At 32.9% G+C, this 23,261-nt stretch overlaps 4 protein-coding genes, 1 long non-coding RNA gene and 1 other non-coding gene across 8 annotated transcripts; 2 read left to right on the top strand and 4 right to left on the bottom strand.

The window, feature by feature from the left end:
• Positions 1-306: 306 nt before the first annotated feature.
• On the bottom strand, positions 307-6,924 carry LOC111013133 (uncharacterized). Its single transcript, XR_002601647.2, has 3 exons — positions 6,836-6,924; positions 1,111-1,221; positions 307-393 (listed from the first exon to the last, which is right to left on the bottom strand). It is a non-coding gene; the product is annotated as an uncharacterized LOC111013133 (long non-coding RNA).
• A 586-nt stretch (positions 6,925-7,510) lies between these two features.
• TRNAT-AGU (transfer RNA threonine (anticodon AGU)) lies at positions 7,511-7,584 on the bottom strand. The gene has a single exon. It is a non-coding gene; the product is annotated as a tRNA-Thr (tRNA).
• Positions 7,585-8,026: 442 nt separating this feature from the next.
• LOC111013137 (Translation elongation factor EF1B/ribosomal protein S6 family protein) lies at positions 8,027-11,696 on the bottom strand. The gene is made up of 2 exons (XM_022287528.2): positions 11,374-11,696; positions 8,027-8,681 (listed from the first exon to the last, which is right to left on the bottom strand). The coding sequence occupies exons 1-2, from the start codon at positions 11,554-11,556 to the stop codon at positions 8,406-8,408; spliced, it is 459 nt and encodes a 152-aa protein (XP_022143220.1). The 5' UTR covers positions 11,557-11,696; the 3' UTR covers positions 8,027-8,405.
• Positions 11,697-11,839: 143 nt separating this feature from the next.
• Positions 11,840-13,345, top strand: ABCI1 (non-intrinsic ABC protein 10). 2 transcript variants are annotated; one of them, XM_022287303.2, is made up of 2 exons: positions 11,840-11,954; positions 12,402-13,345. In XM_022287303.2, exon 2 carries the CDS (start codon positions 12,502-12,504, stop codon positions 13,189-13,191), a length of 690 nt encoding a protein of 229 aa, XP_022142995.1. In that variant the 5' UTR covers positions 11,840-11,954; positions 12,402-12,501; the 3' UTR covers positions 13,192-13,345. The 2 variants fall into 2 exon arrangements, with proteins under 2 accessions (XP_022142995.1, XP_087984123.1); XM_088127997.1 differs by having other exon boundaries at positions 11,852-11,954; positions 12,547-13,345.
• Positions 13,346-14,030: 685 nt separating this feature from the next.
• On the top strand, positions 14,031-17,100 carry LOC111012988 (Calcineurin-like metallo-phosphoesterase superfamily protein). Of its 2 annotated transcripts, none has more exons than XR_015792639.1 (9): positions 14,031-14,566; positions 15,117-15,200; positions 15,416-15,450; positions 15,579-15,690; positions 15,791-15,879; positions 16,115-16,226; positions 16,339-16,460; positions 16,624-16,763; positions 16,855-17,100. XR_015792639.1 is itself a non-coding variant. In XM_022287306.2 (9 exons), exons 1-9 carry the CDS (start codon positions 14,369-14,371, stop codon positions 16,930-16,932), a joined length of 864 nt encoding a protein of 287 aa, XP_022142998.1. In that variant the 5' UTR covers positions 14,034-14,368; the 3' UTR covers positions 16,933-17,100. The 2 variants fall into 2 exon arrangements, 1 of the variants encoding a protein (XP_022142998.1); XM_022287306.2 differs by having other exon boundaries at positions 14,034-14,566; positions 16,624-16,657.
• Positions 17,101-18,970: 1,870 nt separating this feature from the next.
• Positions 18,971-21,726, bottom strand: LOC111013100 (calcium uptake protein, mitochondrial). Its single transcript, XM_022287474.2, has 6 exons — positions 20,747-21,726; positions 20,356-20,647; positions 20,109-20,192; positions 19,801-20,008; positions 19,283-19,579; positions 18,971-19,192 (listed from the first exon to the last, which is right to left on the bottom strand). The coding sequence occupies exons 1-6, from the start codon at positions 21,138-21,140 to the stop codon at positions 18,971-18,973; spliced, it is 1,497 nt and encodes a 498-aa protein (XP_022143166.1). The 5' UTR covers positions 21,141-21,726.
• Positions 21,727-23,261: the final 1,535 nt, after the last annotated feature.

The raw sequence follows: 23,261 nt of genomic DNA on the forward strand, positions 1-23,261 counted from the left end.
TACTGTTTTTCTTTTTACTATTTCATTCACTCAGACTACAATAATAAAATTAGTGAACACAATATTAAAGCTATCATGTTAAATTTAAAATACAAAGAAAATTGTTGGTAAATACTCATTTTTAGAAACGGTACTAAATTTATAAAACAAATTTAAACTTGTTGACCCAAGCATATCTTAGTTGAAAAGGAAAAAAGGATCTACTTTAAAATTTTTATTAAGATTTAAAATTGTTTAAAGAAAAATATTAGAGAACAAATTAGAAATAAAAGAAAAATACTAATTAAGAACACATGTTTCATGTGTAATAACCTGAATTATTCATCATTTGGCAAGAGCAAATTTGGTTCTTTGGATGCGTTGGCTTGAGAGAAACAAGAACACCACCTGTTTCTTTTGATGCAATAGAAAATAGAAGGAAAAAAAAATCAAATTGGTTGAAATTTAAATAAAATAAAAAATATGTTTGATATTGGTATTTAAAACACTAGTCAATAAATAATTTGAGTATAATTCACTCAACTAAAACCAACAATAATTTAAGATCACTATAAAAAGATAGTATATACCACGTTTTTAAAATATTACAAATTTATATACTTCCCAATAGTTTATTAAATCATAACAAAAATGTATGCCACCAAGTATCTTATTTCGTTTTTCAGGGTCAAATTTCTAAGTAAAAAAATTACTTCATTTAATTAAACCAAGAAAAATGACCCACTTACATTTTCAAATCATATAAACTGCCTAATTTTCAGAGACTTTTTTGGTATACCCTTAATAAGAACTCATTTTCAATGTACTAAAAAAAATTAATGTACAAAAATTGATTGATGATCCCTATGCTAACCCTCCTAATATGTCATCATAAAAATCGCATAATATCAAACAGACTCGTATGGTAGAGGACATTATATAGAAAATAATAACTTTTAAAGACGATATTACGTCAAATAATCTCGTCATCTCAATCAAACTCGGCATAATATTTTTCATAATAAAAACACGAAACATTCCTCGTTCCATTTTATTTTATCACGTGTCAACATGATTGTAAGATAAAATATTAAAAGATAGTAATTAGAATGTTTGTAAAGAAGAGAGAACCTGATGATTGAGAGTGGAAGCCAGTTTTGGTAAGAAAATGGAGATGGGAGAGCTGAGCCATCAAAATCTTTGTATCTTGTAATTGTTTCACCAGAAATTTTACATAATTTTCTAGGAACAGAAAAGAAAATACTAATTAATTATTAAGTAGCAATTATCAAAGGTTCAAAACCTTTTGAAAATTTGTACTCATATATTCCGAGAGCTTTCGAGCAAAAGACTTGCTACTCTTTGCACACCCCAATTCACCGTTTTTAGGTATCAATTTATAATTTTCCGATTGTACCACTTGGGTCATGATCTCATTCGCCGTTGCGGTCGTTTCCTTAAGGTCAATAAAAACAAAGACTCTGCTCTTGGTTTTAGCGATGTGGGACGCGAATTACTATACTTTTGTTTTTTATTTTTCTTTCTTTATTCTTTGTCCATCTCAACTTCTTTTTTTTTTATTGTTTATTTTTGGTTTCTTTCCTTTCCTTTTTTTTGTCTGCATGGCAATTTGATGCAATTATTACTTAAAGAAAAAAGAAGAAAAAAAATGAAGCTATTACAACTCATTCATTATTAGGTTAGAATTTAACAACAAAATGTATAAGAACATTATACATTTTGACGGTTTTTATAATAATGATATGATATTATATCTTTTTTCAATGATTTTTAATAACCTTTTGATATAAAAAGTTGTACTGATAAAAAAAAAAAGTAAATAACTTTTTCCGAAGTTTCACTAAAAAGAAGTTAACATTTTTTAAGGTTTTTGAAAAATAGATTCTAACCTTATTTTTAAAGGTTTTTAGCAACTTTGATTAAAAAACAAATAATTCTTATCTTCTTAGAAAGTTTTTGATAAATATTGGATAAAAAGTACATGATCATTTTTGAAGGGTTTTTGTAAGTACCTTCAATAATAATATATTTTGTTTCAAAGGTTTTCGATCACCTTTAGTAAAAAGGAGATTAATTTTGAATAATCTTTTTAAGATTTTCAAATATCTTCGATAAATGATAACACATTTTACAAAATTTTATGAAATTTGTTGATAAATGTATAATTTTTTCTAAGGTTTTTATTTAAATGTATAAATGTATAATTTTAAAGATCATATATTTTTCAAAGGTTTAAATATTTATTGATAAATGTAATTTTTTCAAATATTTTCAATAATCCTTCGATAGGATAAAAATGTGAATTATTTTCCAAGGTCTTCAGAATACATTCGATAAAAAATAACACAATTTCCAAAGCTTTGTGAAATTTATTGATAGATGTGTATGTTTTCCGAAGATTTTTAATAACTTTGGATAAAAAGTGCATAATTTTAAAAGTTTTTCTAAAAACCTTCAATAAAAAATAATATATTTTTCAAAGATTTCAAATATTTATTGTAAATGTATTGTTTTTCAGAAGGTTTTTAATAACCGGGATAAAATAGTCAAAATTTTCGAAAGTCTTCAAAATACATTCCATAATCTTTTTCCAAGGTTTTTAATAACCTTTGCATAATTTTCTAAGATTCGATGAAATATCATATATTTTTCAAAGTTTTTAAATAGTTGATAAATGTATTTTTTTTCTTTGAAGGTTTCCAATAACCTTGGATAAAAGGTGGTCAAGATATGAAGTTAGTGGTGGTATTGTTTACTCAGTAAAAATACTTTTTTTTTCCTGTGCTTTAATTTCAATTTAGTTTTATAATTTTAAAATTGAGTAGTTGAGTCCGGTCTCCATGATTTTGCTCTCTCTCAAACTATCACCGACATTTCCAAAAATTGATAGTTTTTTTCTTCTTCTTAGAACGTGTGATATGTTTTCTTTAGATGTTGGTAAAAAGAATATAATCGATAGGTAGGTGTGTTTAAAGAAAAACAATACGTAATTAGTCAAAAGAGTTTAAAGTCTATTGGAAAGAGTGCACCAATATTTGGGATTTTAGTTTGTATTGATAAGGGTATGTGTAAATGTTTTATTTCTCTTTATGGGCAAATGCTCCTAAACCATTCCTTTCCCTTTCTCACATATATCAATTTCTACATATAGAGAGTAGTGCCTTTGATACAACTATATCCCTTCACATTATTTACCAAAAAAAATAAAAATACAGAATAAAGATACAAAAAATCCTATTTCTCCTTGTTTTCAAATTTTTTAAACATATAAAATGCATATAATAATTTTGAAAGCACTCTTTTATCATACTTCACTTTGAAAGGTTTATTAATTGTCTATAGAAAAAAAAAAGGGTATTTGTCTCCTAAATTTCCATTTGTTAATGCAAATTTTGAAAGAAAAAAGAATTAATCACTTAATACATTTTTAGTTTTTAACAAAAGAAAACAATTATTCAAACCCATTATGTACTTATTTGTTTACATTAAAAATTTTATGACTTATTTTTTAAACAAAAATCTCCCTCCCTCCTCCAAGAAAGTTGGGTTTGTGATGGAGACTTTTTTGTCACTAACCTAAAGTTCAAATTATTTCCTCTCTTAGGTCATAATTTATTGAGGAGGTCCCATCTTGAAATTTGTGCGGTGGATATAATGCATAGTGAGAATTTATGGAAGGTATGCTTAAAAATTTGTTTGGTAACTTTTATTTATTGATTTATAACCTTTAAAAGATAGGCGTAACTTGATATTTTAAAAGATTATTAAATTGTCGTGAAATAATTTATTCCACCTGCATCTATATGTATTAATTAAATTAATTTAATTATCATAGACTAATAAAAAGACCAAGACAAGTGTTAGGTGTGCATTTGTGAAAAGATTGGTGTAAATTTTGTGTGGTTTGTAAACCTTCAAATTAAAAGCTTGGCTTAGCCAACTTTGTGGCTATGGTGCAGCAAAGGGATTTTTAAGTGTGGGGGTATTTTATGGTCATTGTGAGAGAAAATGAGGGCAAAGTTGACCCACCATTTATATATGTGTCATATTCCACAGCCATATGTTGCACAAAGCAAAAAGGGCAATTTCTAGGGTTCTTTTTTTCTTCATTTTGCCATTGATGGTCCCTTCTCAAGCTCCCCCTTTGCTTTCTTTACCCCATAAATCACTTACAACGAAATGTTATGCCTCATAATATCCCAACTATATGTGCCCAAAACAAGATTTTTTTTTTCTAATTTTAAAGAAAGCAAACTAATATCAACTCAAGTTTAAAAAAAAAATCTTACTAAACTTGAATTGACTGATTATCTGTGAATTGGGTTTTGTCGATTTTGTTTTTTGAGACATCAATAAGCACAGACGAAATGTTGCCCTGATCTCAATTTTTCTTGGATTAAGAAAATGATATAAAAACTCTGGAAGATTATGATATACAAAATTAGGAGGTAAAATTTTGCCCCTGAGAATTTCTTATCACATACTTGTGATAATTTTACCATTTAGAATTCCTATTTGGGAAGTAATTAAATATTGGAATTTTGGATAGGTACTTGTGGCTGATCTATGATAGAACTGTTAGGTGTGTAGTCTTAAAAAGCATTTTCTCCATATCATAGGCTCCTTAAAAAGAAAGGGGCCAATGGCATTCTTACAAGTGAATTGCACTCAATGCTTTCTCCTCACTATCCAACCACTTCTTTGGCTTATCATAAAAGAGTAGGACTATTTTGTCTTTTCAAATCGTCATATTTTCTCTCGTTATTGACTTATATTTGAATTAGTTCATCTCGCTAGTCGGAATATACCTCAACTAGTTAAAGCATATATAATTAACTAAAATGTCGAAAGTTTGAATCTCCACCTCTCATGTAGTTGAAAAATTCTCAATTTATCATTCTAAATATCCATTAAAAGTAGAATAGGATTCTTTCAATTTTTTACCCTTCGTAGATAAAAGTAGGTAATTTGAGGCATTAATTAAAAAAAACCCTAACATAAAATAAATTTTGTATTTTATATTTCTTAAATCTCAGTTTTAATCTAGTTTTAGATTGATTAATTTATAAGTAATCAACTTAGTTGCTTTTTTTTATATATAAAACTTCAAGAAATGAAAAAAAAAATCTCACACTAAAATGCAAAGCTTGGAGCTAGACTTAATTAATTAAACTAAGAAATGGTGCAAAAAGATTATTACTTCAATTCTTTTTTTTTATCTTAAAAAAAGTAAATTTGAAACAAAGAAATAATTAAATGAATTTTCAACTTGAAAAACCAAATGACAAGAAACCCCACCAACCCCCTTAGGGGAATGAAAAGTGCACCTCTCCTAATGGAATTTGAGGTCAAATATTTTTGCAATTATTTAGAAATAAAAACTTTTTGAAATTATTTCTACCTAGCAAAATTATAATTTTCTTTTTTTTTTTAAGAAAGCAAAATCATAATTATTTTTATAGATGGTAGTAATTTTTCAAAAATCACAACTAATTCGAACAATAAATACAAATCTAACTTTTCTCCTATCTCACAATTTGGCTGTTAATTGATATTTTCAATGTACTTAGTTGTAATAAATTTTTGTCTAAAAAAAATGGTCATGTGCTACTTCATTCAATAAAGTTTGGTTTTAATTTTTAGTTTAGAAAAACTAGCTTACTAGCCATCTTTTTAGTTTTAATATATTTTTTAATTTTATCCAAATTTTAAAATTTGAAAGTAGTTTTTGAAATTCTATTTAAGAAACAAAATATGTGTTTATAAAGTTAGAAATTAAAATAAACACATATGGAGTGAAGATTTAAAAACTCATGATTTTTCAGTCAAATATAGGTATCTTAATTAATTAAGGTACATTCAGATTAGTAAAATAAATAAATTGCTATTAAAAGATCTTATTTTACAATTAATATTTAAAAAAATGATTATTGCCAGATAATAATTAAAATACTAAAGTTTAAAACCAGACAAAAAAACAAAAAAATTAAAGGCTGTTTACTTCAAGGAGCGAATGAATGAAAAGTTTTATTCTTTTTTAGATATTTAATAAAATGGAAATGAAATCAATCGATGAGACATTTCAAACTCCTAAAATTACAATTTCTCTTCCATAATGTTATTTTATCTTTTATTTCATGCCCCACACCTATCTAATAATTATTTTAAAACTCTTACTATTTCTCTCTCATTTATTTTTTTTGACAGTGTTCTCTTATTTATTAATGAGGCTCATAATTTTAATTAATTACTTTACATTTGTATTATTTCTTTATTGATACTATTAATAATTTTTTTCTAATAAAAGTGTATACAATTTTTATGAATGGATGTTATAAAATATTACAATTTCTATTTAATTTTACTTTCTTATTATTAATCAATATCAATAAAATTGTTAAAACAATCACTATTATTAAATATTAGAACAATAAAATTCAATAATATTTTATATTTATTGATGATTATTCTAATAAAAATTATATTAATCCTTTTTAGTTAATGTAATTTTATTTTAACTACTTATAATTTTTTAACATTAAATAAATTGTTATAATAAGAAATATTTACCATCAATAAATTAAAATATATTGTTGTTTAATTAAAAATAGTATTAGTACACTTTTTAATTAATGTATTTGTAATTAGCTAGAAATGAAATAATCGATATCCTAATAATACTTAAATATTTAATTTCTATTTCCATTAACCAACATCATCATTTTAATTTATTTTCATTTCAATTTCTGAAAAAGTATAAATTAATTAATTATACATAAACAGAATAATATTAGCAAACATAATACTGGACTACATGCAAAAATCGAGAGAAAACCTGGTCGTCTGTTCTTGGATTGGCTGAACTAATAGCTACTCCATAGAATTAAAATAAAATGGAGAGGACTCTTTTTTTTTTTTTTTTTTCTTTTCTTTGTTTGTTGTGAAGGAAAGAATTGGAAGAAAACCAGTTTATATAGCTGAGGGAAGAGAAGTTGCACAACTGAAAATTAAATACAAATTTCAAAAAAAATTAAAAAAAAAGGAGCTTTCATCTCTGAATTTATGTAAATATTTTAAAACATGTTAGGTTAGGTTAAGTTTTTATTCAATGATTTATAGAAAAAAAACAACCAGAACTAAAATAATTTTAAAAAAAAACTAGAAAATTAAATAGAATATTTAAATCCTATTTTAATTGGTGAACTTTTAGGATCAGTTTAAGTTATAAAATATTTATTTTTAGAACTTAAACTATTTTATTTTTGTCATACAAAATATATATAATGATTTCTTAGACTTTTTTTTAAATAAAATTTTTAAATTTTTAATAAATAATTATTTTGATTATCACTATTCTTTTATTGTTAATCATTTAATGGATGGATCGCTTTATTTTTAATATATGAATTATACTGTACAAAAAATATATATATGAATTAATATAGGTTGGTTGAAGTGAGAGGAGAGATGGATATTTTTTAAAAAATGAAAATCACAAACTTAAAAAAAATGCTTTCATTGAGAGTCGAACTCAAGACCTCCCGCTTACTAAACGGGTGCTCTAACCAACTGAGCTATGAAAGCTGTTGGCCTTGTTAAAGAGTATAATATATATTAATTCAAATCATTAACGAAACCTTTTTTTTTTTTAAGAGACGCTTTCAAGAGATATTACGTTCTTTAAAAAAAAAAAAGTAAATAGTCTATTAAAAAATACAATTTAATACTTCACATTTGGAAGAGACGTCTCTTTTCTGCAATAAAGGCTAATAAACCAATTCTGGAAATGCTATATTAAAAATAATGCTTATAATTTTAAGAAATAATATTTCATTATTGCCAACCTTATAGATCTTAGGATATGACAAACAAAACTCTTAACCTTAGTTTTCTTGTTGAATTTAATGTCACATTGCACACAATAACTGATATATCAAAGTCTAAATTTAATTTTAAAAAAAAATATATTTGACAAAAACAACATAAAGTTGAAGAATTAAAACTATGTTTGAACATCACTTAGGACTAAAACTCGTCTAAATAGTCTCATATTTTCTTCATTTAATACTATATCACTGCAAGCAAGATTACACTTTTCTTTAATATTCATGGTATCAAGCTCGACCCTACTACTCATCAAAAAAACACCACGTGATCCAACACTGACTTCAAAAGACATGAAAAAAATTTATTTCATAAACTTCCCATCTAGAGGCTCGAACCCGAGATTTGGAGAACATCTTCCAAACATGACATTCTAAGGACCTTTGGTTTATGCATGCATTTCCAATATGATATAAGAGAACCACAGATGATATGGACAACTAAAGAAACTACAAGAATTGTGGCAGAGGTCCTTCAACAAGTTCAAACTTGGGCCATGATCATTAGAGAGACGAGCAAAATCACTCTCCTTTGCTCTCTTCTTGTTCCACATCGTATTCTTCATCATTATCATCATCATCGTCTTCTTCATCAGTGTCATCATCACCCATTATACCAATTCGAGGAAATTTGCTGAGTTCACCCTTCACATCGTCTTCGCTAAGGAATTCCAACCCATATTTTGTGTCACGATGTTTCACCAAAAGCCATCGCAACATACGATCTTCCTTGTTCAAGTAATGTAACTCCTTGTTCATGTTGGGAGTAGCCATCATTGTCATCTGCATAAGTTGGCCCTTTACCATATAGAAAAAAGTAACAATGTCATTAGTTAATTCAGGATCTATCATATAAACCGTAACAGAGTCGGAAAAATTCACAGTTCACGGTGCATCTGACAAACACATGATGCACAGAAGAGATCTGGTAGGGACTTTGAATTTCGATAGTTTCAATTTCAATTAATGAAGGTTCAATATTCATCAATGTCATAGTACAATATACAAAGATCACATGGTTATGCCTCCCTTATTTGCAAGGGCCACGTCAGCCAAATCAAGCACAGCAGTCAACATTGAGGGGATGGATTAAATTTTTTTTGATAAGAAAGGATGGATTAAAATTTTTTTGATAAGAAAGGATGGATTAAAATTTAAATCATAAGCATATTTTTCAACCAATCCGAAATAATATCATAACATAACTACAACCTACTAAGGGAGATCAATTAACCTTGTCGTCCAAGCAGTCTTCTCAAGCACTCAACCCTCTCTAGTCTCTCCTATCGTTAAGGTACCGTCATATGGCTAGATGCTTGGAGAGAAACAAAAATCAGAAGCTTCATTTGCTGATGGGAACGATAGGCCAGCCATACAATTCCCCTACACGAGGAAGAAAGAAGGCAAGAAGAGAGATTGAAGGACAGTTTTGTGTGGGTGCATCTAGAGGATGTGGGTGGGAGAGTCCTTATTTTATATGATTATTTTGTTGGTCGTGTAGAAGGCCTTAGAGTGTGCTCTCTAAGGAGAGTTCCTCGGCCTATCAAAGAGCTGAGGTGAACGTGTGTGCTGTGTGGGTTTCTTACATTACGACAATAACAGTTTCTTATATTTTGAGAACCCATAGACCATGTGGCTGTTCTTCGAGCGTCTAAATTCTATAACTTGAAACACTAATAGGAGTTTACTGACAATGACCCACGAGGGGCAGCTCAGTTGGCAAATGCTTGGGGTCTCTTGATCATACTGGCTTAGAGGTCTCAAGTTTAAACCTTCTGATGAGGTTAATTCCAAAAACCCTTGACGTCTCTCGAGTCCAGACCTTGGAGCGAGCGCGGGTACCCTGGGTATAGGGGAGCAAAGCTCCAACTCCCAGATATCAAAAAAAAAAATAATAATAATAATAGGAGTTTACTGAAGGCCATATGGAAAACTTAGTAGTAAGAAGTACCCTAAGAAAATTAAGTTCTTATGCTTGTTCAAACTAAGTAGTAGCCCTGCTTCTCCCATATATAATTGAAAGCAGATCTATTTGGTTCCCCATCTATATTTATATTAGGAGTATAGATAATGATGCTTCCTTGAATTATGGACAGTCCATCACCTACTACTTCAATGGAGAAATATTTTTATAAAGAAATTGAGCTTTCATTAAGAAAAATGAAAGAATACAAAAGGACTTACAATAACAATAGCTCAAAGAAGATTAGTTAAGATTCCAAAGAAGATTAGGTTTTTTGCTTGACAGGTCTTACATGGCAAGGTTAATACTTTTGCCCGCACTTTGAGGCACTCTTTTGCTTTGATCTCCTTTGGTTCTGCCAGTTTGCTCCATCTGTCTACAATTGTTTGCTTTAGGCTTTTGGAGTTCACCTTGCTCACACTACATAGTGTAGTTCGATGTTGGAGGAGGTTCTTCATCAGTCATCACCCTCCATTTAGAGACAGGGGTCAGAACATGTGGCAGACAGGCTTCTTAACTGTTCTATGGGGCTTGTGGATTGAAAGAAATAACAGGATTCTTAGAGGAGTTGGGAGATCTTGGGAAGACATTAGGACTCTTGCTTGGTTTCATGTTTCTCTTTAGGCTCGGTGTCCAAAGCCTTTTGTAATTACTCTCTCATTAGGTTTGATCTTGCAAGATTGAAACTTGTTCTTTTGGTGTGGCTACTTTTGTTTAACAGTTCTTTTTTTGTATTATTTCGTTCTTCTCACTGAAAGTACAATTTTTCAAAAGTAAAAAATAAAAAAACAATAGCCCAAGAAGAGGAAGCCAAACAACTACAGACCTAACCTAGCAAGACAAAAAAGAGCTCCATTCCAAAGGATAAAATCTGGAGGTTATATAGATAAATGGAGAAATATGTGCAGTAACTAATAACTAATTCCCAAAATAGAATGGAGAAACAGACCTACTTAAGAATTCAAAGGATACAGTGGTACAACCTATAGAAATAAGAAAATCGCAAAATGTACATCAGAATACTTTAAGAATGTCAAGAGCCATAGTACTAGGGTTAAAATCAACTTCAAAAGTTACAGAAAATAAAATGTTCGCTTAGGAATCCATTGCACATGAAGAACTTTTTTTTTTCCTTTTTATTTTTTGAGGTGTGCAGTCCATTCAAACCCCCAGTAGAGAATTGAAACATCCATTTCCCAAAACCATATATCAGAATGCACAAATACATTGACATTCATTTCAACACCAAAATCTATAATCTTGACAATGGGCAAGTAGAATGGTAAATGCATCCTCAATTCAATGATTTGCAGTCCTTAATAAGAAACAGCAAATATATAGACATTGAATGCCACTTTTTTCACCTTTGAAGCAATAGAAGCATACAAAAACAAGCTAATAAAACGCATCAACTACTAAATTAACATAATGTTAACGAGATTTACAGATTGAACCCAGCTACAAAAACAACAAAGGAAGATTATAAAAGCTTTAACAGGGAAAGAAATAAGAGATTTCAAAGTTCACCTGATAAAATCTTCCATCAAGTTTCTTAATTCCATAACCCAGTTGAACAACTCCAAATGACTTAATGTCAGTGACGACCCCATTTCTTCTGAACACATGCTTGCCCACTCTAGCAACCAAGTCCAACAAGGCCTCCTTCTTCACATGGGGTTTCATCAAAAGCATACAATCGTAAAGAGGCATCTTAATCTCCTCTTCTTTAGCACCCAAGTTCCTCTTTAAAGCTGTTGCAAATTCTAACCGAGTGCCGTGAGAAATGAAATGGCGGCCGGCGCCGGCCCCGCTGGGTGTTTTAACGGAGGGAGAGGAGGATTTCGTCAGATGGAGAGAGAAGACAAGGGCAAAAGAAATTTGAGAATTTTTTTGGTATAGAAAAATGGGCTGGGCCGGAGAGCTGGGCTTCTAGGGCTCAATTTTGGGGCCTTTTTTTAAGGTTTAAGATTGATCTTTTCAACTATAACCCACATCCTGAAACACTGTTGCAGAATTCATTTTATACAATCGAAACCCAAATCTTTCGCAGAAAGAGATTTTCCCTCGTAGCAATCGCTTACATTTCGTGAGAGGAGGGCTTCTTCAAGGTAATCTTATTGCTGAGTCTGTATTACTTTTGATAGTTGGGGCTATAGGAGGGGAAAAATGAATGCAAATTTGTTGGTTTTCTTGCCTCTTTCATATGAACTCACGGAAATGATTTGTTTAATTTTGCACCCAATTCCACTCTCCCCCCTTTTGGGTATCTGCAATTCTTGATTGTGCCTTATTCCTTCTGTCCCATAACTCCCACAGCGGTATTCTGGCATTCAGTAGGAATTTCCACCAATTTGTGTGCTTGTCGTTCTCTTTTGATAAGGAGCAATCAAACTCAGGATTAGCTAGATGAGATATAACCACTTGGGACTGTGTATCTTCCATTGAAATTTGAGTTGTTTGCTGAGGTTATGAAATCTTTTGCTGCCATTTTTGTGTAAAAATTTTGTTCTTTACCTGTCTTTTGTAATGCCGCTTTTACTTCTTTTCTACTGCAGGAAGAGTTGGTGTGTGTAGTTTTTTATGAGGCAGAGCCTACAATTAGTTTGGAGAATTTTAATGTTCTTTAGTGAATATTAGTTTTACATATCTCAATCAATGTCTCTTAGAAGGCCACAACTTCCTCGCCTTCTCCTCAACCAGGTCTCCTGTATGCGGAATGCCCAGCAAATCCTTCGAAATGTTAACGTCTCGATCCACGATGGTGGTGCACTCGTGCTGACTGGCACCAACGGTTCGGGCAAAACGACATTCCTACGTATGTTAGCTGGATTCTCCAGGCCTTCTGCAGGCGAGATCCTCTGGAATGGCCATGACATTACAGAATCAGGAGTGTTCCACCAGTACAAGCTGCAGCTAAACTGGCTCTCGCTGAAAGATGCCATCAAAGAGAACTTTACCGTGCTCGACAACGTTCAGTGGTTCGAGGTTCTCGAGGGGAAGCAAGGGGGGTCAATGCCTGCTATCGAGCTGATGGGGCTTGGAAAGTTGGCGAAAGAGAAAGCGAGAATGCTGTCGATGGGGCAGCGGAAACGACTGCAGCTTGCAAGGTTGTTGGCGATCGATAGACCGATTTGGCTGCTTGATGAGCCTTCAGTTGCATTAGATGATGATGGGGTGAAGTTGCTGGAATATATCGTTGCAGAACATAGAAAGAAAGGTGGGATTGTTATTGTAGCAACTCATATACCAATAGAGATTGAAGACGCCATGATCTTGAGGCTCCCGCCACGATTCCCTCGGAGAATGACATTGGTCGATATGCTTGATCGAAGTGATATATCGTAGCTACTAACTTCTTAAGACGGTTACAGGCATGACTCATTTGATCAAGTCATTCCTAACCTTATTCAGGAGTGGCAAGTTTGACTCTTCACTCGAGTTTTGTCTTGTAATACTTACAAAAGAAATGAAAAGGAAATGAGAGATAAATTTAAGACAATTTTCTTTTGTTAGATAAGAGTTTGTCATATTTATCCTTTCACACATGTCAATTATTTCTCCGTCAGAATCGTCTGACGCTTCAACTAGCTCATTCCTTTCACAATGTGGGTTCGAAGTATTACCTGCAATGACTACGATCGATTCATCTCGACGTCTCTTCCGTCATATAGACAGTGGAAGAACAACGGAAATTAGGGTAGTCTTGGTCCAACAAAATGAAATTACTTCCACTCCTTTCACTCTGCACCTCCTATTTTTCCGCTAGAGATTCCAGCTTCCAAAGGGGCAAATCATAGTGACCACCTAAATATAGGATAAGCTTTCTTGACCATGATGGAGTTAGGGTATTATTTAAAAAAGAATAATACTTGAATGTCACGTTATATTCTAGAAAAATAGTAATCTAAGAAAATTGATGGGAGGATAGAGTGAATGCATTTTGGACCCAACTTTTGGTTTGCGACGTATTTTTTTGCGAAATTGAAATCCAGCAAGATGCAATTAATACAAATCGACAACAAAAATGATAAAAATACTCGAATAAATGACAAGAAATGGGTAAAAATTACTTATTAATTAGAGAGAGGAGATTAAGAAAACCCAACAAAAATGTGAAACCTTACCTATGAAAATTTGAGAGAGATGAGGTTACAAAAGAAGGATAAAGATGTCTTCAAGTGGGAAAATACAAGAGGCTATAAACTAAAAAGTTCAAGTCTTTGAACTCAAAAAATGGTCCTATTTTTGCTCATTAGCCTTTCATTTGTTTCCTTCTTCGCCATTAAGCTTCACTAAGCAGAGATCACCAGATTACAAAATGGCGAACATGGGTGGTGGGGCTTGTTCCTCAGTCATGTTCCATGATTCCTTAGAAAGATTTTTAATTATATCAATATCCAATCCTGCAACTTCGTTGTTTATTCACCATTTCCATTTCCCCCCATCGTAATAGAAAGAAACCCAAGTTTTCCCCCAGATTTCCGAAACAAACGAGCGGGAGAATTAGATTTCTCGAGTCAAAATGGCAGATTCATCGATTCTTCCCACTCTCGTTGCCCAGCTCTGTCTCTGTGCTTTTTTCTACTTCGCTCTTAACATGGGGCACCCTAAAAATTACGATTTCTTGAAGATTGGGGACGGAAATCCTCTTGATTTCTACTTTATTTCTGTCTGGGGAGGCTTACGTTCTGAAAAAGAAGAGACCCTTCTTCTCAAACAGGTGAAACTTTAGTATATTCTAATTGGGAAGATTTTGTTTGTTGTTGATACTTTTGCCTTCAATCGCTAACGGCGATTTTTACTATTGCTATGGATAAAAAATGAACTAGAATCATGTTTCTCAACGTTTATTCTTTCCTGTAATGTAAGATTTTAATAATTTGTCGTTGATTTTAGCCATGGAAATCATTTCCCTGTTGGGATTCTTGATTCTTTTTGAAAGATCTGCTGGTGAAGTGAAACTACTGTTTAACTCTTAATCTTTGTCATTGATCTGTATGCATCAGATTCATTATGAAGAGAGGATTTAGCTTTGGATGAGATATGACAATGTTTCAAAAAATTCATTAAATGTATTGTTGGGCTGAAATTGTGATCAAATACAACGAGATAAGAAAAAAAAAACAGAGATCAAAACGGTCATTTTTTAAAAGTTAGTATATCCATCTTCAGAGTATTATATGAGTGTGGATTTTACTTCTCAATTGTTTTGTGCTTCCTTTGTTAATATTAGTGCCAAGTTCTAAGAATGTTTCTTGTGAACAATCAAGATGGAGAAGATGGCGAAGGCTTCTCACGCAAAGTTTGTCTTGCACATCCGTGAACCGGGCGAAAATGATCGCTTGATGAAGAACGTAAGTACATCTTCTTCATAAAAACCAGAAGATTGAAACTGCTGTGATTGAGAAAAATGTTCATTGGAAGACTGCTTATGAAATAGATTCTCCCGTGATACATTACATATGATATGTTTTTGGACCATTCAATCTATCAATGTATTAGGCTTCGTTTTTTTTGTGTTCTAGCTGTTAGTCTGTTACTGACAATTATCTTTTTCTCTAAACGACAGGGTACGCGGTATTTCTCATCGCTGAAAGTTCCCTGGTATTGATCCTTCTCAAACCAGTTCTCTGAATTCGGTAAACTTGTAAATTGTAATCTTTTGTGCATCAGTGTTATTTGCATATTCATATCTTTGGGTCACTCTCCTTTACGTGTAATTATGAATGTAGGCATGGTATACAGACGTCAAGAGGAAACGATAGGGGTTACTTCATCGAGCGGATGAAGTTACAATATGGGCAAACATTAGACATCGTTGCCATAGATACAGGACTATTACAGGTTTCAAATCGCTTGAACTTGCTTTCATCAACTTTTTAGTTGTATGTTTGCTGCTCTTAATTCGTCCGCGCTCTCTAACTCATTATTGATGAACTTCTAGGAGTCTTTGGCTATGGGATCGGCAAGTGACATGGTGAACAATCGGTTACATTGGCTAAAAAGAACTCTTCAAACATCAAACAGTAACTGGTAAAACTTCTTTAACAATTATCGTTGATTATAGTTAAGATTTATTGAACCCGTTATAACATTTCATACATCATGGAAGATGTTCTCAATCATTGTGGTGTTCCAGCCACTTCAATCTCATCGATGTCAGGATCTGGAGATGGATTCATGGATGTTTCTTGCCATCCCGCTGCCCGAATTTTTTGTGCTGCAAACTTATTTGTGTTCTAACTACTCTTTTTCCCCCAAAATGAAGGCGTATAGTTGTTGGGTTTCACCCATTGGTTACTTGTGAAGACAATACTCGGTTGGTGGAGACAAAGCATCTTTTCGAGTCGATCCATCAAATCTTTGTCGAACACAGAGTGGTAAATTAGTCGAGCCATCCTTGACACTTTTCATTTCCAAGGGTTTACGATCTCCCTAACATAGAAGAACTAACTCCATAACCTAACCTATGCATTTTTCTTGGCTCTCCAGAATGCATACCTGAGTAGGCGTGGTTGCGCTCACAATATTCGTATCGGTAGCACAGCGTACATTGGGTTTCCGGGTCCTATTCAGACAAATTACTTCACATCTCAAAGATCCACCTTGAGAGAGTAAGTCTCCTCAACCTTCAGTTTGGATTGGATGATGCTAGTTAGGCAATCTATCTAGGCCTCAGGTTGTTCGGTTATCCCGAAACTCACCCACCCTCACAGCTATATATCGTGTGCATTTTGCTCATTCTCATATCACTAACCCTGTCTTTCTCGGCCACAGGTTTCTACTCCATCGCGTCAGCTTGCTAGAGACGGTGGGTACTGAGAGATGACATGTTGTATTGTAGACTTTTCGGGATGTTTCGATGAAATACTGTTCGATTTTTCTCGTACATGTCATGTGAATATGACATTTATTAGGTTATATACAGAGATGACGATATAGACATTGTGAATGGAACTTATAGGAATGATTTGAAAGCTCTAATGTTCTAAATCTTTTTCATGGCAGGTGTTCTACTATGTGAACACAGCAGGAGAAGTTGTTCATAGAACTGAACTCCAACAAAAGGGTAGAAAGGTCATTTAAAGTTGAGGATTTTTGGGGAATTTTGGCTCTCACTTGTACACGGCTGAGCAATATATGACATTTTGTTTTTCTTGTTATTTTCTGGCATCTGTACTTCTTTTTAGGGGCACAAATTTGAATTCTAAACATATTTTTTAAGAATATTTTAGAAGATGCATCGTGGACTGATATCACAGACAACTATATTAATATCTTAGGTAGGTAGTAATCATGGTTCGAATTTATTTATTTTAAATTATTTAGTATTTACCTTGGTCCATTTGGATCGTTAGGTCCATCTATGATTATAAAAATTTATTTGTTAAGTAGTATCAATTTTCACCATAAATTTTTAATTTCATCAAATTAAATTCTAAATTAAATAAGTGTGGCAAAATTTAACCTTTGTTCAATTTTTGCTAATTCACGAAGTAATTTGAAAAACAACGTAAACAAATTCATAAAAGTATAAATTTAACGAAAATTAAGTTTTATACAAAAATTAAGTTTGATTAAGGTACAAAATTCACCCGACATTATTTTCTTAGAAAATTGAGTCTTAAATAATTTCTCTTAAACTTAGAATTTTGTGTAGGATCAATTTCATCAATTTTACATTAAAAACATGTTTCATAATTTATTTGACATAGAAGAGATGGCAAAAAATTGGCAGGTTCGATCCTCGCTTATACCCAACCTGATCGGGTTGGGGAATCCCCAGTTTGATCGAGGACGGGGTCAAACCAGGGATCCCAATTGAGATCCCTGTCCCCACCCCGTTTAATATTTTATTACTTTTTCTATTTTTTTATATAATAATATTAATATATATTAATTTAATAAATACTTTTTAATTTTTTTAATAAAAAACTTTAAGCTAATATCTCATTTAGTCCATTTTCGTTCATTTGTATAGTAGTAATAACACAAAATTAAAAATTAAAAATATATATTTATAATGGGACGGAAAACCTCCCTGATCGAGAATCTCCACCCGGGGAAAAAATCTCCAATGGGGCGGGGATGGGGATGACCCTCGACTTGTCCCACCCTGTTGCCATCTAATTTGACATATTATAATATTCCTTTCTAACAGATTTTTAATTGCAATCTAATCATAAGATAAAAATTACTCTTTTCAATGAATTTCTAGGCGATAATTGGGAAAGCATCCCAAATTTAAGGTGTAATTTTGGTTTTTTTTTTTTTTTTAAGTGTAATTTTGATGAAATAGAAAGGTAGTGTTAAAATTGATATACTTGCGAAATTTTATAATCCCTTCTAGGAAAAAAGGGCGGGAAGTGGAAGAAGGAGAGGAGCTTATAAATGGAGGAACAAGACGTGTCTGAAAATTAGGGTTTCGGGCCTCACACTCCGCCATGAATGAGGCTCCGTGGTTTCAGAGCGACCGGAGGAGTTCCTTCTTTTCCTCGCTCTGTCACTTAACGATCCGCCGTGGATCGCCGGCAGCCGGTGATTTCCCCTCCGAACCCTCGCCCTCTCTTTCTCTCTCTCTCTCTCTTTCACTGTGTGTGTATGTGTGTGTGTGTATATATATATATAATAAATCTCTCTCTCTCTCTCTCTCTCTCTCTAAAAGTGGCTATGATGATGATGATTTCGGACTTTGGAGTGTGAGGAAGTTAGGGCAATGGTGAAGGAGCTTCGATCCATCGGCACGGCGACTCGGCTGGTTTGTGAGACTGACTCAGTTGTAGTTTTTCAGGCACTTGCTAGGGTTCGCCGCCATGGCCGGCCTCCTCAGCTTTGCCCCATTTCTAGATCTGAGCCGCCCTTTTTCTCTAATCTCTTTCAGGCACCGTATTACGTTATATTTTCTATGTTTTTTCACTCAATGCTCGGTAGCTCTTTATTTTGATTTAGGTAAAACCGATATTCGACTTGTAAAATAATAAATTCGATTACATTTCTTACCCAGGGAAAAGTCCCAGAAACTATTTTATCATGTTGGAAAATTTACAGGTTTACGAGAACATCATTAGGGAGAAATTCAGTAGAGAAACTTGCATCAAACAGGATTGCTGCCATGGATAAACCTTTACTTGCTGCGAACGAAGAGCTTTGCAGAAGAGCATTTGGCTGAACAGCTGAACCAGCAAGATAAAAACCCTCCAGCACCTACGGCTGCTTGTGAAGAACTGACTTCTTTCCTTTGTATGACTCTCACAAACTCATCTGAGCTTAGATCTCCATCCCCATTTGCATCAAATATGTGAAATATGATGTCCACCACATTTCTAGTGATTGAAACTCCACAAACCTTGTACAAAAAGCCACATTATTCTTATGGTTGTTAGGCTGATTTGAGTAGTTGGTTTTAGCTTTTAAGATTCAAAGTTTTGGTACTTACATGGGAAGCTGCTCTCTGGAAATCTTGTTTTGTCAATTCCCCATTTACCTTTCCGTAGCTGAAAATGGCCAAAGAGAAGGATTCTAACTTCTTGCGTAGCTCTGCAAAGTCTTTGAATTCTTCATATGTGATTCTGATGTTTCTGAATTGGGGTTCTTTGTTCAATGCTTCGACTCGATCCAGGAGTTTGTCTATGTGATTTATGTCAGCCGAAGCAACCATGGACAGTGCAAAGTCTTTGGCCGATATGCTTCCTTGGGATTTGAAGTCGTAATGTGAAAACTCTAATCGTAGTATCTGCAATCACCCGATTTGAAGTTTGGTATTGGGATCACAATATTGAAATTTCATCAAAGTTCTGAGTTTACTTTTGTTGTGTCGTTATCATTTAGTTTCAATATGATGTTTTTGTTTTTAGAAATTCCGTCACAAGTTAGATCTCTCCTTGTGTCCTTACTATTACTAAATATTAGTAGTTTTCTTAAATGACGTATCGGTTTTTACAGGGAATGACATACCTCATCATGAAGTTGTCTTAGGAATTGGACAAATTTGTCATGGTGAAGGGAACCTTTTCCATCTTGACCAAAGAAGTACTCTACCAAACCACCATTTTCCACGCAAACTTTCATCCCGAGTCTTCTTCCATCTCTATGACGAGCTCCTTGTCTGTTCTGTTTTCTCATCAAAGCCATCACTTTCTTGAACTCCTCCCTGTCTATTTCACTATTGGACCCACAAACATATACCCCAAACTTCAGCATTTTGTTGGATGTAAAGACAACCATGTGAAAATGACGAATAATAGAGTTATGATTTGACTAACCCATTGTTGTCAATGTCAAACATTTTGAATGCCACTGAAAAGCTGGACTCTGGTATGCTGAGTAGGGTAACAAAAAAGATGTACCTGCAAGTTATTGGCAACAAAATGCTTTGTAAGTTACACTGCAGGAACTCATTATATAGGCTTTTTTTCTTCTTTGGTTTACTATAATGAGTATTGTATGCTTTGTAGGTTTTACAAAATAGTGAACTTAAATGGTGAAAGAATAAGGGATGGATTGCTCAACTCTGCAAAAGAGATGAGGCCATCACTGTTGATGTCGAAGAGCATGAAGAATTCTGAAGGAACACAATATAATTCTCCATGAATTCTTTCTCCTCTTAGAAAGCCCTCTCTAACTCGATTGGACTCTGATGGAGGAAACACCGGAACAATGGCTCTCATCAGATCTGCTGGTGTCATAAAGATTTCTCCTTCAGGTGTGTGAACAGAGGCAAAGTACTCGAACACCTTCTCAGGAGGACTTTGAATTCGTATGCGTTTTTCATAGTTAAAAAACACCCTTCTCCTATAATCATCTGGGATGAAGCACAAATGTTACACATTAGCTTAAGCTTTGAGAAATGGGATTTTGGGAAAACATTGAAAGTTTGATGTTAGTTGATGAACATTCTTACCTCCAAAGAGAAACTTTGATTTCTTCCTCGCATTCTGATTAGGGAATGGGTATTGGAATTGGTCTTCTTTCATTGTCCATTTCGTTTCTTTTTGGAAGTCGGCAAAAGATACATTTGAATTGGAAGTTGAAGAATTCAAGCATAAAAGCGATCCGATCCCAACTGCCACAACTCCCGAAGAAACTGATTTGACCAAGAAATCAAATATGGAGCTTCTTTTCGACTCTTCACCCGAGCCAGTGTTGTGAGACGATGCTAACAAAGAAGATGACGGAGATGTTGATGCCGAACCTCCAAGTTGGTTATTGAACAGTCGAACGGTAAGACGTTGAGAAGTTACAACTCTGTGAATAGATGCAGAAGATTTTGAAACCAAGAGCGTGGAAGAAAACATACTATGATTCAAATTGATCTTGAAGTTCTTCCGAATATCTTTCAGGTCTTGTTGAAGAAGAGGGTTAAGGGAGGAGGCAAAAAACAAAATGAGAGACAGAGTAGGAGAGAGGTAAATGATTTGGCAAAATTGGAACGAAAATGGGGCTTTGACTAAGTCTATGGTTAATAACGGTTTGTTCAAAATTTAGTTGGTTTTCAGGGAGGAGAAAAAAAGCAAAATGAGAGATAGAAAGAGGGGTAAAAACTTGGCAAATTGACGAAAATGAGTTTTGACTGAGCCTATGGTTAATAACTATTTTTTCAAAATTTAGTTTGGCTTTCGTGGTCCATCCAAGGAATTGAGTTTTAGTAAATTGATTAAGTATCAAATTTTTATTTATCAATACAATACATTTGTAATGAAGAATGGCCTTTAAACAAAAATTGGGCCTATAAATAATGGGCTTGGTGGAGAGAGAGGGTGATATTGTTATGAATTGAGGCTTAATACTTTAGGCCCATCAAATTTTAAGGAAATGTGGAAGATTTTAAAAGTTTTTTTCCGTACAACATCAAAAGTCATAAGGAGATATATGTCAATTGCTGTTCTATGACGAAACTATTTTGTAGGTGACAAATTTTAGCTAGATTTGAGTATTTACAATTGATTATATATATTTATTTGTTTATTTATTATTTTTTCCTATCGTTTTAATCCGATTCTTAAACTTAAGTAATATATATTTTAGTCTCTAGTTTTTCAAAAAAAGAAAAAAAAAACAATTTACCAAAATGAGCATAGTTCAATCGTAACATGTTAATACACATATTTGAAGCCACGTCACCTATTTGTTAAAACAAAATAAAGATAAAGATTAAAATGATTTTTAAAAAAACTTAGAGATTAAAATAGACTTTCGAAAAGGGAGAATTTCACTAGGTGGTCATTCATATTGTTATATTTGTAAATATAGCAACAAAATTATGATTTTGCAAATATGACAATATTTTTAATGTTTTCAACTGCCTATTTAGATATTTTTACACAATTTCATCTTTATCCTTATACGTATTATTTGTTAATGTCTATCACTCTATCAATAATAGTCACTGATAGACGTTTCAAGGCTATTTTAATATTTTCTATGCTAGGTTTGAGCTATGTTTTTCTTTTCTGTTTTGCTATATTTGTAATTAATTGTAAATTTCAAAAGCCAACACAAGCATAACTTAACAATTTAGGCTAGGGATGTTCATGGGGCCGGGAATTCACAGGGATTGGGTTTCCCGTGGGGATTTTTTCTACCCTCCATTTAATTCCCCATCCCTGCGAAATTCCCCATGAAATTTCACGGGAATCGGGATGGGGATTCCCCGTGGGGAATTCACGGGGATAGGGTTCCCCATGGGGATTTTTCCCCGTTTATTATTTTACTTTTAAATTGTTTCTCAATTAAACATTTTTCTTAACAAAATTTCTAATTAATTAATTAATTTTCAACGATAAAAATTTTATTTACATGTTCTAATCCTCCTTTATATATTTAGTGGATAGAGAAGAATATGGTTTTATTAATATATGTAAGTATAGAAATTTAATAATAAGATTTTTTAATGTGTATATATATATATATATAGATACATACATACATACTAAAAAATGTGAGACAGGGCGGGGAATAGAGAACGGAAGATGGGGAATGCATTCCCGTCTCCGTTCCCATTTAGATGTCGGAAAAAAAACTTTCCCCAACCCCGTCCCGTGGGAAATTTAAACGGGGATTCCCCACCCTATTTAGGCGGGTCTCCATGAGATGAGACTCCGTGGGAGAAATGAACATCCTTAATTAAAGTATCTTACTCATTTATGTAAAATCAGAGGTAGAGGTTGGATTCTTCACTCCAATATTAGAAAAAGAAAAAATTAAATTTCAAAAGTATAATATGGAATTATCCATTAAGAAAAAAATGATCTGCCCTACCTGATCTGTGGGCATGGCAACTCTCCAATCTGTCATTTTGAGTGTCTTATCCACAATTTTCCCCCAAATAAAGATAATAAATGAAGGAAAGAAAAAGAAAAGATTCCTTATCAACTTTTGATGTTAAGGTGACGTGGAGGTGGGGCCTCCTTCTTCAG

The sequence above is a fragment of the Momordica charantia genome (assembly GCF_013281855.1).
Source record: "Momordica charantia cultivar OHB3-1 chromosome 8 unlocalized genomic scaffold, Mcharantia_2.0 BLBB01000008.1, whole genome shotgun sequence".
NCBI classification, from domain to species: domain Eukaryota; kingdom Viridiplantae; phylum Streptophyta; class Magnoliopsida; order Cucurbitales; family Cucurbitaceae; genus Momordica; species Momordica charantia.